At 44.5% G+C, this 14,366-nt stretch overlaps 1 protein-coding gene across 9 annotated transcripts in view; it reads left to right on the forward strand.

Annotated features, from left to right (window-relative positions):
* The window catches only part of LOC102125569 (RAD54 like 2), a 166,717-nt gene that overhangs the window by 42,794 nt on the left and 109,557 nt on the right, over positions 1 to 14,366 (forward strand). For all 9 annotated transcript variants that reach the window (XR_012431228.1, XR_006696088.3, XM_045386176.3 and 6 more), the window contains one exon: positions 13,321 to 13,513. Coding sequence is in view for 7 of the 9 variants with exons in the window: in XM_045386176.3 (XP_045242111.1) it covers positions 13,375 to 13,513 (139 nt within the window). In the remaining 2 variants the exon portion in view is untranslated. The remainder of the gene's footprint in view (positions 1 to 13,320; positions 13,514 to 14,366) is intronic.

Genomic DNA, 14,366 nt, shown 5'->3' on the forward strand with positions numbered 1-14,366 from the left:
TTCCAGGCTTGAGGGTGGGGCCCTTGCCAGGGACCTGCCCTCTTCTGCCCAGAATTTCCCTTCCTCCTGTTTCCATCAGTTTTCTCCTAATTCTCATTATCAGTTTTATTATTATTATTATTTTTTTTTTGAGACGGAGTCTCGCTCTGTCGCCCAGGCTGGAGTGCAGTGGCGCAATCTTGGCTCACTACAAGCTCCACCTCCGGGGTTCACTCCATTCTCCTGCCTCAGCCTCCCTGAGTAGCTGGGACTACAGGCGCCCGCCACCACGCCTGACTAATTTTTTTTTGTATTTTTAGTAGAGATAGGGTTTCACCTGTATTAGCCAGGGTGGTCTCGATCTCCTGACCTCGTGATCTGCCCACCTCAGCCTCCCAAAGTGCTGGGATTACAGGCGTGAGCCACAGCGCCTGGCCATCAGTTTTATTATTACTTAAAATATGGAAAACAGTACATCTGAAACAAATTTGGTTCATGTGAGATTCTTGTCCTCCTTTGTGAATTGAGGGGGTGAAACTCACTACGTATTTCTATTTACAAACCCCTGTACCATTTAATGACTAAGTCATTAAATTAATAACTAGAAATGTGACATTTAGTAGTTTAAAGGTACAGTTAGGGGCTTTAACTGTACACTGTACACAGGGATCCTGTGTTCTCAGGATCTCTGAGGCTGTATCACAGGCAAACAAAAAAGTTAAATAAGTAGTATATAGATAAAAAAAGGTGCAGTTTACCTGTTGTTTTCCATAGTTTATTTTTACATGTGGGAAGTCAAGAAATTAATCTTCAAACTTTCTGTTGCACTTTGCAGATAGAAACTTTTTACCCTTATTTGCCACTTAAATCCTTGTACAATCACTTCTCCAAACAGCACCGTGGTGTTTCCAGCATTAACAACCAATTGTCCGATTCTCTGGACAGCGACTAGATGTTCAACAGTCTTCAATTCTGACACTGCCAGGAGTTGGAGCAGATACCACAGGCTAAGGGCTCAGTCTTACAACAACACCCCCACTTTAGACACTAGTCTGAAGTCTTGGCCCACCAGTAACTTCTGACCAACCAGCTATGAATAGGGCATTCCCAAGACCCCTCCTCAGGTTTAATAATTTGCCTGAATGGCCCATGGAACTCAGGAACGCACTTTACTTAGGTTTACCTGTTTCTCATAAAGGATACAATTCAGGAACAGCAAAGTGGAAGAGATGCCAAGGACAAGGTATGGAGGGAGTGGAGGGCAGAGCTTCTGTGCCCTATCCTGGAGTGTCACCCTCCCAGCACTTTGATGTGTTCTCCAACTTGGAAGTGCTCTGAATCTCATTGTTCAATAATTTTTATATAGCTCAATTTCCAGCCCTGACAACCCTACTTCTTAGAGTTCAGTGGGTGGGACTGAAAGTTCCATCCTGTAGTCCCTGGTCATTCTACGGACAGGGTCTTTCTAGGACTTTCCAGTCCCATCCTGAGGCTATCTAGGGGCCCCACCCCTAAGTTTATTAGCATAAACTCTGGTGTGATCCAAAGGGGCTGATTATAAATAACAAAAGACACTCCTATCACTTAGGAAATTCCAAGGGTTTTAGGAGTTCTGTGCTGGGAACCTGGGACAGAGACCAAATATCTTTTGTCTTATACCCAAAGCACCACAAAGGGCCTGCAGCTAACATTAACATTGATTTTAAACTGTGAGAAGCAGAGCCAAAAGAGTTTACTCCTGTCTTGAAGCTAAGTGCATAGAATGCCCAAGTCACTGGCAAAGTCACAGTGGAGAAGCGTTAATAACTATACAAATGCAATAATATTAGTATATTATTTTCTGTAGAATATTTTGAAAATACAAAAGTATGTATCACAACTTAGTAGTCATCCATTAAAACTTTTATTTGTAGTAGATACCAATTAAGGAAAAACTGTAGTCTAGAAACAACCTGTATACCATGTAGGTGTAGCTATTTTAAAAGAATTAGTAATTGAAAAGCTAAAGTGACCAGTGTCAGCTCAGAAAATCAGCGGTGGTTGTTAGTATTCTTATCGAGACGGGGTCTGACTCTGTCGCCTAGGCTGGAGTGCAGTGGTGCAGTCTGGGTCCACTGCAACCTCTGTCTCCTGGGTTCAAGCGATTATCCTGCCTCAGCCTCCCAGGTAGCTGGGACTACAGGCACCCACCACCACACCCGGCTAATTTTTGTATTTTTAGTAGAAACGGGGTTTCACTGTGTTGGCAAGACTGGTCTCGAACTCCTAGCCTCAAGTGATCCACCCACCTCAGCCTCCCAAATTGCAGGGATTACAGGCATGAGGCACTGTGCCTATTTGCATTATAGAAGGATTCATGTAGAATTCCTGCAAGTCTTATTTAAAAGCTTTGATTTGTTGAAATGCTATTTCCACAGAGCTTTTTGGGATCATGTCTGGTGAGTAGTTTGACTAGATATAATCTTTGTCACGGATTTCATACTGAATGTTCGTGCGGCTATGTAGGGCAAAACATTTCCTCTGTGCACAGCTTGTATTGGTCTGGACTTGAAAGCACCCAGACTGAGCTCTGTGGCTCTGTGATAGAGCTCTCAGGAGAGGGAGGATCCTCAGAGGGCTTGAAATTTGAGAAGAGACTGGTAAGGGAGAATGGAGGCAGTGGTGATTGGGGAGTTGGAAGGATGAGACACTGAGCGTGGCTTGGCTTTTTTCCAAGCCTCTTCAGTCTCATTGTCTAGCAGATAAACCTGATCTGCTTTTAAGCTGTTCTGAACTCAGGGCTGATTTAGGCTTAGGGAATTCTGAGGAAAGTGGGCCCTCCATGTCCCTGCCATGTGGGTTCTTGTTTCTGTAGTCTTCTGTCCTCTTTTTTTTCCTTCCTTCCTTCCTTCCTTCCTTCCTTCCTTCCTTCCTTCCTTCCTTCCTTCCTTCCTCTCTTTCTTTCTTTCTTTCTTTCTTTCTTTCTTTCTTTCTTTCTTTCTTTCTTTCTCTCTCTCTCTCTGTCTCTCTCTCTCTCTCTCTCTCTCTCTCTCTGTCTCTCTCTCTCTCTTTTCTTTTCTTTTCTTTTCTTTCTTTTTTTGAGTCAGGGTCTTACTCTGTCACCCAGGCTAAAGTGCTGGGGTATGATCATGACCCACTGGAACCTTGAACACCTGAGCTCAAGTGATCCTCTGGCCTCAGCCTCCCAAGTAGCTGGGACTATAGGTGGGCACTAGCATGCTGGCTAATTTTTAAATTTTTTTGTAGAGATGGGATCTCACTATGTTGCCCAGGCTGGTCTCAAACTCCTGGGCTCAAGTGATCCTCCCACCTTGGCTTCTCAAAAGTTCTGAGATAATAGACATGAGCCACTCTGCCTGGCCAGTAATCACCATCTTAAGAAGTTAGAGCTGTGTGGAAAGACATAGGACTCACAGGTCGAATGGTAACATACTACATACACAGGAGGAAACACACACACAAACAAAGCCTTTGTTCACATGCAAAGAATTTCTTTCTCATTCTTGCGTCATCCCCTGTATCCAGAGATCTTATTTTTTTCCTCTTTTTATCACTTCATATTACACTGGTCTGATGTTTTTTGTTTTGTGTGTGTGTTTGTGAGTGAATTTTTCAGAGCTCAGCTTTCTAGAGGGTGGAGCGGTGTCTGTCACACAGGCTTCTTATAGCTCAAACTGTCGTCCCTGCTTTAGCTCATCTCTTCCTAATTGTTCTCTACCCTCCACCCCCCACAACTCTGCTGTTTTTTTTTTTTTTTTTCCTGCTGGCCATGATTCCATGGAGAAGGAAACGAACCTTTCATTTGCTCCCCTCAGAATGGCCTTCTAGAACTTTACGTCTATTTACTCAAAATATCTGGGAATAATCCTGTAGGGGTGTGCTATTCAATGACTTCCTACTTGAAGGGCCTAAGCCAGGGAAGTCTTGAGGGGGGCCACAGAGAACCTCTCAGCTCTTGTCCATTTTAAACCAGTTGTGGATAGCAGATTCAGTGGTAAAGGTAAAAAGTTGACTTTGCAAATACAGCATTAACTTCAGTCATTGAGAAAGCTTGCCTTTGATGGCTACTTACGTATATAAAATAACCTATCAATAACACATTTGTAAAATACATATATCATTTATGTATCAGATTAATCTTATATTTTGTTGTTGTTGTTTTTGTTGGTTTTTTTTTGGAGATGGAATCTTGCTCTGTTGCCCAGGCTGGAGTATAGTGGTGTGATCTTGGCTCACTGCAACCTCCGCCTCCTGGGTCTCAGCCTCCCAAGTAGCTGGGACTACAGGCGCCCGCCACCACGCCTGGCTAATTTTTTCTATTTTTAGTAGAGATGGGGTTTTACCATGTTAGCCACAATGGTCTCGATCTCCTGACCTCGTGATCCACCCGCCTTGGCCTCCTAAAGTGCTGGGATTACAGGTGTGAGTCATCGCGCCCAGCCTGTTGTTGTTTTGAGACAAAACACTATTTTGTCTCACTGTTTCCCAGGCTGGAGGGTAGTGGCACGATCACAGTTTACTGCAGTCTCAACCACGGGCTTCCCAGGCTGGTCTTAAACTTCTGGACTTAAGCATTCCTCCCATCTTGGCCTCCTAAAGTGCTGGGATTGTAGGTGTGAGCTACCATGTCTGGCCTATTTGAAGACAATATGGAACAGTTCAGATATTTTATGATGTTCACATGTAATTTGGTCCTCTGCATATTAGATTTTTAGAATGTAAAAATTCTTGGTTGGGCGCGGTGCCTCATGCCCGTAATCCTAGCACTTTGGGAGGCTGAGGTGGGTGAATCACCTGAGGTCAGGAGTTTGAGACCAGCCTGATCAACATGGCGAAACCCTGTCTCTACTAAAAATGCAAAAAATTATCCGGGCATGGTGGCAGGTGCCTGTAATCTTAGCTACTCAAGAGGCTGAGGCAGGAGAATTGCTTGAACTCGGGAGGGGGAGGTTGCAGTGAACCAAGATTGTGCCATTGGACTATAGCCTGGGTGACAGAGCAAGACTCTGTTTAAAAAAAAAAAAAAAAAGTAAATTTTTTTTCTTTGTGACACCTGAAAATTTGAGGGAGGAGATCATAGATCTTAGAGTTTTGTAGTCTTAGAACAGCAAAGACTAAGTTTTTTGTTTTGTTTTGTTTTGTTTTTGTTTTTTGAGATGGAGTCTTGCTTTATCTCCAGGTTGTAGTGCGGTGGAGCAGTCTCTGCTCACTGCAACCTCCACCTCCCAGGTTCAAGCGATTCTCCTGCCTCAGCCTCCCAAGTAGCTGGGATTACAGGCACGTGCCACCATGCCCAGCTAATTTTTGTATTTTTAGTAGAGACGGGGTTTCACCATGTTGGCCAGGGTGGTCTCGATCTCCTGACCTCGTGATCCGCTCACCTCGGCCTCCCAAAGTGCTGGGATTACAGGCGTAAGCCACCGCGCCCGGCTGACAAGTGGTAGCTTCTTAAAGGTTAATTGTAATACAGAGTTTGAAAAAATTACCTGAAGAAATTTTTTTGTACTTTGTTAACATAAAAATCCATTTTTTATCTTGCGCTTTGAATGGCTTTTTTTGTTGTTGTTTTTTAATTGGGGTAGCCTCTTGAGCCAGAGTGGGCTCAGAGATGCCCTGAATGTCTCTTTAAACTATAATTTTGACATTGTAGTTCCATTGAAAGGGTCTTGGGGACTCCCAGGGGTTCCCGGGCCATACTTTGAGAATTGCTGTTTTAGAATCTGGAAGAGATCTTGAAGATTAACTCAGGCCCGTTTCTCCCTGGGTTGGAATAAGAGGAGTGATTGAAGCTGAGGGAGGACTGACTTGCACAAAGTCATGCAGCTAGTTACTCATAGAGCTGTGGCTGGATTTAGGTTTCTTGACTGATTCTGTAAATATGTGTCTAGTGCTATGCGAGGTTCTGATTCCCTGGGGCCAGGCTCCATTGTGCTATCTTTTGGAGGTAGTTGTCTCCTGTGGAGAGAGTTGTCTCCTGTGGCCCTGGTCCAAGTCTTGAATGCATTTGTTCACCTTTTGTTTCTTATTTTCTCTTAAGTTTCAAATTGCCAAAATCATCTTTATATTTCCAAGAAAAATGTTGAGCTGTTATGTCAGTTTAGCTCTGTGGCTGCTTTGTGTGATCTAAATTTTTTTTAAGTAACTGATAGACACTCAAAAGGCATTGGGCTACTGGAGGTTTGAAGTATGCATTGGGTGTGATTGGAGTAGTGTCTGTTTTGCATAGGAAGGTGTTTGGAAAGAACTTTAACAATCCATGGTGGATCTCTCAGCAGACTGGAAGAATTCTGTGGGTACTTGGTGAGTACTATATAGTACTACATACACTATATATATATATGTGCTATATATACTATACTATATATACTCTATGGAGTAACTGAACTCTTTCTTTTGTCTTTAAATTATATAAATTCCTTGTCTAATTTTTTAAGGGTATTGACCAAAGCTTTGGACTGAATGTTTTCCTGATGTTCTTTTTAAAAATTATTTATTTATTTATTTATTTACTTTTTGAGACTGGCTCTATTACCTAGACTGGAGTGCAGTGGTGCAGTCATGGCTCATTGCAGCCTTAACCTTCTGGGCTGAAGTGATCCTCCCATCTCAGCCTCCCAAGTAGCTGGGACTACAGATACACACCACCATGCCTGGCTAATTTTTGTTGTTGTTGTTGTAGAGATGGGGTGTTCCTATGTTGCCCAGGCTGGTCTCAAACTCCTGGGCTCGAATGATTATCCTGCCTCAGTCTCCCAAAGTGTTGGGGTTATAGGAGTGAGCCACCATGCCTGGCCTGTTTTTCTACTCTTTTTTTTTTTTTTTTTTTGAGATGGAGTCTTGCTCTGTCACCCTGCTCTGTCGCCCAGGCTGGAGTGCAGTGGCGCGATCTCGGCTCACTGCAATCTCCGCCTCCTGGATTCCCGCCATTCTCCTGCCTCAGCCTCCCGAGTAGCTGGGACTACAGGCACCCGCCACCAAGTATGGCTAATTTTTTGTGTTTTTAGTAGAGACGGGGTTTCACCGTGTTAGCCAGGATGGTCGCAATCTCCTGACCTCGTCATCCACCTGCCTCAGCCTCCCAAAGTGCTGGGATTACAGGCGTGAGCCACCTCGCCCGGCCTGTTTTTCTACTCTTAAAAGACTTTCTTCTCCTTGTAAATTAGCTCAAATCCAGTGTTTTGTGTATTCTTCAAGAAAAAAACAAGTCATTTGCGCTTGCCGTGGACTTGCTTTGAGATCATTTGACAGATTTTAGTACTACTCAAGGTCACCAAAATTAATGAGGACATGGCAGTCTGGGAAGGATCCTTTTATTTAAAAGGAACAATCATGATGCTATCAAGGACCATAATGACATCTTTGAAATTTCATGAGCTGCCTCACAATGATGAGACAGCGTGTATGCTCGGAGTCTTATGATTTCAATGTGAACTCTGCAAGTCTGGTGGTCTGCGTTGTGAACAAAGGCTTTGTGTGTGTGTTTCCTCTTGTTTATGTCCTAATATCCCCACCTTGCCATGCCTCATGTCTCTAAGGGCTGTGCCTGCATGATTAATTCTGCTGATTCTTGGCCAGGTACCACTCTACTGACAGGTGTTTTTGTCTTTGAACTTAGCAAAGCCGAACAACATTTTCCTTCACTCTCAAGATTGCCATGAGGTGCTAGGTTAGGATTGTCTGTGGGTTTCTTAATAATTACAGCCTCTTTTTAACAAACCCAATATATTAAACTGCAGACTTATTAAAACACTTAGGGGTTGAATATTTGCTTTTCAGAGTGGTCCTCTTTAGAATTCCTTTAAATAGCTAGTTCTCCAGTTTCATTAAAATATAATTTGATTCCCAGAATTTGCTTTGTAGGAACACAGGTCCTCATTAAGGTGCAGCATACCCATTATTGCTCTTGTGGTTTCTATGCATTAGAGGCAGAGCTCCTTGTCACTGGAGATTGAAGCAGTGTTTTCCCTGGAATGAGGAGCAAATGAGGGAGATGGATTATTTTCTTTATCACCCCCCCCCCCACCAACCGTGTCTGTCTAACAGTTCTAAGAGCTGAGTACTGAATCAAGGCTGCCTTGTGTTCTGAAAGGCTATGCCCCCATAGAGGTATGTGTGTGTGAGTGTGGAGCCCCTTAGAGACAGAATACAGTTGACTGCTGCTGCCCACCAAGGCCAGCTTTTCCTCTGCCATTTTCACTTGTTGCCTGGGCTCAAGTGATCCTCCCTCCTCAGTCTCCTAAGTAGCTGGGACTACAGGTGCACGCCACCATGCCCAGCTAGTTTTTGTATATTTTGTAGATATGGGCATCGCTGTGTTGCCCAGGCTGATCTTGAACTCCTGGACTCAAGCAGTTCCCCCACCGTGGCCTCCCAAAGTGCTGGGATTACAGGCGCGAACCACCACACCAGGCTCTTTGTTGCCTTTTTTTTTTTTTGGACAGGGGCCTGGGAGTCTCTCTCTGTTGCCACCACACAATTTCTTCCCTAGAATGACAGGCATTCAGATTACCTAAAAGTACTTGCTAATTAAAAATGGTTCTCTAAAATCAGCCAAGCACACTGCAGAGAAAACACTCTTTTTTTTTTTTTTTGAGATGGAGTTTCACTCTTGTTGCCTAGGCTGGAGTGCAGTGGCGGGATCTCAGCTCACTGGAACCTCCGCCTCCCGGGTTCAGGCGATTCTCCTGCGTCAGCCTCCTGAGTAGCTGGGATTACAGGCATGCACTACTATGCCTGGTTAATTTGGTATTTTTAGTAGAGATGGGGGTTTCACCATGTTGGCTGCGCTAGTCTTGAACTCCTGACCTCAGGTGATCTGCCCACTTCGGCCTCCCAAAGTGCTGGGGTTACAGATTTGAGTCACCGTGCCCGGCCAAAACACTCTTATCTCAAGGAGTCTAGGATGAAAGAGAGGGGTTATGCTGATTGCAACTATTGACTTCCAAACACAGAGTAGTTATTGATGAATATACTAACATTCAGAAATAAATTTCACTGCAAATATTAAGAAGTAAATTTTACTTCCAAAGTTGTTGATAGCTAATTGATTTACTACTTCCTTTATGAACCAGTGACACAGGATAGTTATTTCTTTCTTTCTTTCTTTCTTTTTTTTTTTTGAGATGGAGTCTCACTGTGTCGCGCAGGCTGGAGTGCAATGGCGCGATCTGGGCTCACTGCAAGGTCCGCCTCTTGGGTTCACGCCATTCTCCTGCCTCAGCCTCCGGAGTAGCCGGGACTACGGGTACCTGCTACCACGCCTGGCTAATTTTTTGTCTTTTAATAGAGACGGGGTTTCACCCTGTTAGCCAGGATGGTCTCCATCTCCTGACCTCGTGATCCGCCCGCTTCGGCCTCCCAAAGTGCTGGGATTACAGGCATGAACCAACTTGTCTGGCCCTTTTTTTTTTTTTTTTTTAAAGACGGAGTCTCGCACTGTTGCCAAGGCTGGAGTGCAGTGGCATGATCTCGGCTCACTGCAACCTGTGCCTCTGGGGTTCAAGCAATTCCCCTCAGCCTCCCGAGTAGCTGGGATTACAGGCATGTGCCACCATGCTCAGCTAATTTTTGTATTTTTAGTAGAGACGGGGTTTCACCATGTTGGTGAGGATGGTCTCAAACTCCTGACCTCGTGATCTGCCCGCCTCGGCCTCCCAAAGTGCTAGGATTACAGGTGTGAGCCACCACGCCCGTCCGGATAGTCATTTCTACAGAGATTTAAAATCTGCCAGGTCACTAAGTGAATGGTAGCTCAGCATTAGTTATATGAATTTGTATTTGTTGATCACATTTCTCCCCTGTCCCTTAATGCCCTTTGCAGATGTTTTTGAAAGTGAGTTATTAATGCAAAAATTTAAATTTTATTACTAGATCCTTTCACAGCTGTTTTTTACTTTGTCTTAAGAGGCTAAGTACATGAACCATCTGGACACACGTACTCTTAATTCCTGTTATTTCTAACTCTGAACAATCCTAAAGTTCTAGTTTTCCAAAACTCTAAATAGTTTGCTTTTCTTTTCTTCTTCTCTGTTCACGAGAAGATAGATGTTATGTTTCAAATTATCTGAAGCTTAGTAAGAGATTGCAGTTCTGCAGTACTTTTTATGTTAAATGACTAGAGACTTGTACTTCAGTTTTTATTTTGGGAGATAGGAATTTGAGGATGATCTGATTGTTGATGTATTTATCTACAGCAGTTTGTCTTATAAAAGATGATTTATGGCCGGGCTCGGTGGCTTATGCCTGTAGTCCCAGCACTTTGGGAGGCCGAGACGGGCGGATCACGAGGTCAGGAGATCGAGACCATCCTGGCTAACACGGTGAAACCCCGTCTCTACTAAAAAATACAAAAAACTAGCCGGGCGAGGTGGCGGGCGCCTGTAGTCCCAGCTACTTGGGAGGCTGAGGCAGGAGAATGGCGTAAACCCGGGAGGCAGAGCTTGCAGTGAGCTGAGATCCGGCCACTGCACTCCAGCCTGGGCGACAGAGCGAGAGACTCTGTCTCAAAAAAAAAAAAAAAAAAAAAAGATGATTTATGGCCGGGCTCGGTGGCTTATGCCTGTAGTCCCAGCACTTTGGGAAGCCAAGGCGGGCGGATCACGAGGTCAGGAGATGGAGACCATCCCGGCTAACAGGGTGAAGCCCCATCTCTACTAAAAATACAAAAAATTAGCCGGGTGTGGTGGTGGGCGCCTGTAGTTCCAGCTACGGGGGAGGGAGGCTGAGGCAGGAGAATGGCGTGAACCTGGGAGGCGGAGCTTGCGGTGAGCCAAGATTGCACCTCTGCACTCCATCCTGGGTGACAGAGTGAGACTCCGTCTCAAAAAAAAAAAAAAAAAAAAAGATGATTTACCTCTTCTCTGATTTTAGTATGAAAATTTGAGCCTGGGTGCAGTGGCTGATGCCTGTAATCCCAGCACTCTGGGAGGCCAAGGAGGGAGGATCACCTAAGGTCAGGAGTTTGAGACCAGCCTGGCCAACATGTTAAAACCCCGTCTCTACTAAAAATACAAAAATTAGCTGGGTGTGGTGGTACACACCTGTAGTCCCAGCTACTCGGGAGGCTGAGGCAGGAAAATCACTTGAACCTAGGAGGTGGAGGTTGCAGTGAGTCGAGATCGTGCCACTGCATGCCAGTCTGGGCAACAGAGTGAAACTGCATCTCAAAAAAAAAAAAAAGAAAAAGAAAAAAAGAAAAGAAAAGAAAAATTGAAATATACAGAAAAAGTGGAAAGAATTGGCCAGTGAACTTACTAGTTAACATTTTGCTATATTTACTTTATCACAGAGCTACCCAACTAGCCATCTCTTTACCATGGTTTTTTTTTTTTTTTAACCCTCAAGAAGGAGTGACCTTTATAGCTAATGGTAAAGTGATGAGAGACAAACAGACATGCACAGTACCTGACACATGGTAGACATAATATAGCAGGTTAACAAATGACGGACTGAATGTGAATGAATGAATAACTTGGGTAAAACATAATTCTAGCTCCTGAGTACTCCCAGCCACTCCTCCTCTGCCGTTGGTGCTCACTCTACCTGGAACACACTCCCTCCAGATGTCTGTATGGCTTTCTTCCTTTCTTTTGGTTTCTGCTCAGTGAGAACTTCACTGACCTCCCCTATATAAACTAGCAGCTCCTCCTGCCACACACCAGCCTTGAGTACTCCCTGCATGCTTTGTTCTGCCTCCTTCTGTGTCCCCAAACTCTAGAATAGCACCTGCGATTATATACAGCTGTTCCTCCACGTACAGTGGGGTTACATCCTGGTAAATGCATCGTAAGTTAAAAATATTGTAAGTTGAAAGTCTGTTTAATACACCTACCTTACTGAACATCATAGTTTGGCCTAGACTACCTTAAAGATGCTCAGAACACTTAACACTGTCTTAGCCAGGCATGGTTGTATGTGCCTGTCATCCTAGCTACTCAGGAGGTCTTAAGCAGGAATATTGCTTGAACCCAGGAATTTGAGACTGCAGTGATCTATGATTGCGCCAATGTACTCCACCCACACTCCAGCCTGGCCAACAGAGCTGGACCTTGTCTAAAAATAAATAAATAAAATAAAGAGCACTTACATTGTTTACAGTCAAAATCATCTGGCAGCACAGAAAACTGCATACTTTATGATAGCATGGTGGATTGGAAGCTTCGGCTCGTTGCCGCTACTCAGCATTGCCAGAGAGTATAGTTTCATATGTTACTAGCCTGGGAAAAATTTAAAATTTGAAGTACAGTTTCTACTGAATGTGTGTCATTTTCGCACAATTGTAAGGTAAACCATTGCAGGTTGGGGACTCTGTGTGTATATATATGTACATATATATTTACACACCCACACATACATATATATATACACACACACATATATGTATATGTATAAAGAAATATAGAGAGTTGGTGCTTAGGAAACAGTTGATGCAGGAAGGAATGAACAAATGGGAATTTTAAGGTTTATAGTTTTGTTGTTATTGTTACTTTAAGGTGTTTTCTTGTCAAAATAGCCAAGAGATGTTTGAGCTATGCAGAGTCACCAAAACATGACTCAGAGCCAGTACACTCATAGAGAATGTTGTGATTTGGGTACGGTTAGCTTTCCTTTCTTTTTTTTTTTTTTTTTTTTTTTGAGACGGAGTCTTGCTCTGTGCCCCAGGCTGGAGTGCAGTAGCACGATCTTGGCTCACTGCAAGCTCCGCCCCCCTGGGTTCACGCCATTCTCCTGCCTCAGCCTCCCGAGTAGCTGGGACTACAGGCGCCCGCCACCTCGCCTGGCTAATTTTCTTGTATTTTTAGTAGAGACGGGGTTTCACCGTGTTAGCCAGGATGGTCTCGACCTCCTGACCTTGTGATCCGCCCGTCTCGGCCTCCCAAAGTGCTGGGATTACAGGCTTGAGCCACCGCGCCCGGCCAGCTTTCCTTTCTTAGAGAAGTTCCAGGGAATTCATGTTCAGCATTTTTTTATTTGTTTTTATTTTGGAGACAGAGTCTCACCTCGTCGCTCAGGCTGGAGTGCAGTGGCGCCATTTGGCTCACTGCAACCTCTACCTCCCTGGTTCAAGCAATTCTCATGCCTCAGCCACCTGAATAGCTGGGATTACAGGTGTGTGCCACCATGCTTTACTAACTTTTGTATTTTTAGTAGAGATGGGGTTTCACCATGTTGGCCAGGCTGGTCTCGAGCTCCTGACCTCAAGTGATCCACCCACCTTGGCCTCCCAAAGTGCTGAAATTACAGGCGTGAGCCACTGTGCCCAGCTGGCAGTTTTTTCTTTGAAAGACTTGTGCTTCTAAGCAAAACCCTTGGTGATTCTGATGTCTCTTATCCTCCTCCTAGCACCCCTGCAGTGGACCATGAGTCGGTAATGCCCACTGAGGACCTCTGGGAGCCATGTCAGACGAATCTGCCTCAGGGAGCGATCCAGACCTGGACCCGGACGTGGAGCTGGAGGATGCGGAAGAGGAGGAGGAGGAGGAGGAGGTGGCAGTGGAGGAGTGTGACAGGGATGATGAAGAAGACCTGCTGGATGGTAAGTGGGCTCTACTGAGTGGCAGAAATTGCCTTATATTTTCCTCCAATGGAATTTTTGCTGGGAGACTTTGGTGTTTCCAGTGGGATTTCTTAGGTCATCCATAGTGAGAAGACACAGACTAGGAACTGAGATGCAATGAACTCAGCTGCTCTTTCCTAGGAAGTGGATTGTTGTTCCTCCACATAAGCTTTGTTTTACTGCTGAAAGAACCTTTAGCCTTTAGCTTGTCTCTGACAGATTTATGGACTCAGGTCCAGAGATTCGAGTGTTACATACTTGCCCAGGTTATGGAGGAGTCAATGGCAGAGTCCCTATGGTAAGACTTTGCAGTCTGGAGGCCATGGGCTCTTCAGGTAGATGTGAGGGTAACTGTGAGTGGTCTGTAAGTTTTCTGAAATTATACATACAATTCTGCTTGTGTGTACATGAGAGAATTCCCCAGGCAGAGATTCTCAGACAGTTTCACAACTTCAGAAAGGTCACTGCATCTCCTGCAGTGCTGCTCTACCTCTTAGCCATTCCAGTGACTATAAATTGCTCCTACTGGGAGGGCACTGCATCTCCATAGCTGGTAGGCCCCCTTTTGATGCCTTCTATTTGGTTTGCTCAGCTCACTCCTTTCTTTGCCCTCAGCTTCTTGAAATGGCATTGGACTTTTAATGTTCAGTCTAATGTTAGGTCATTTGGCCAGCCACAAGACTTCTCAATTAATTCCAGCCTTTTATGGCATGGGATTTAGTTGTTTGTAAGCTTCCTACTGACTGAGGAATAGGGTTTTTGTCTGTTCATAGCAGACCCCCTAGTGGAACTGAACCTTGCATTAGATCATCTATTTACTTGAATCTGAAGG

Source organism: Macaca fascicularis, chromosome 2, assembly GCF_037993035.2.
Source record: "Macaca fascicularis isolate 582-1 chromosome 2, T2T-MFA8v1.1".
NCBI classification, from domain to species: Eukaryota; Metazoa; Chordata; class Mammalia; order Primates; family Cercopithecidae; genus Macaca; species Macaca fascicularis.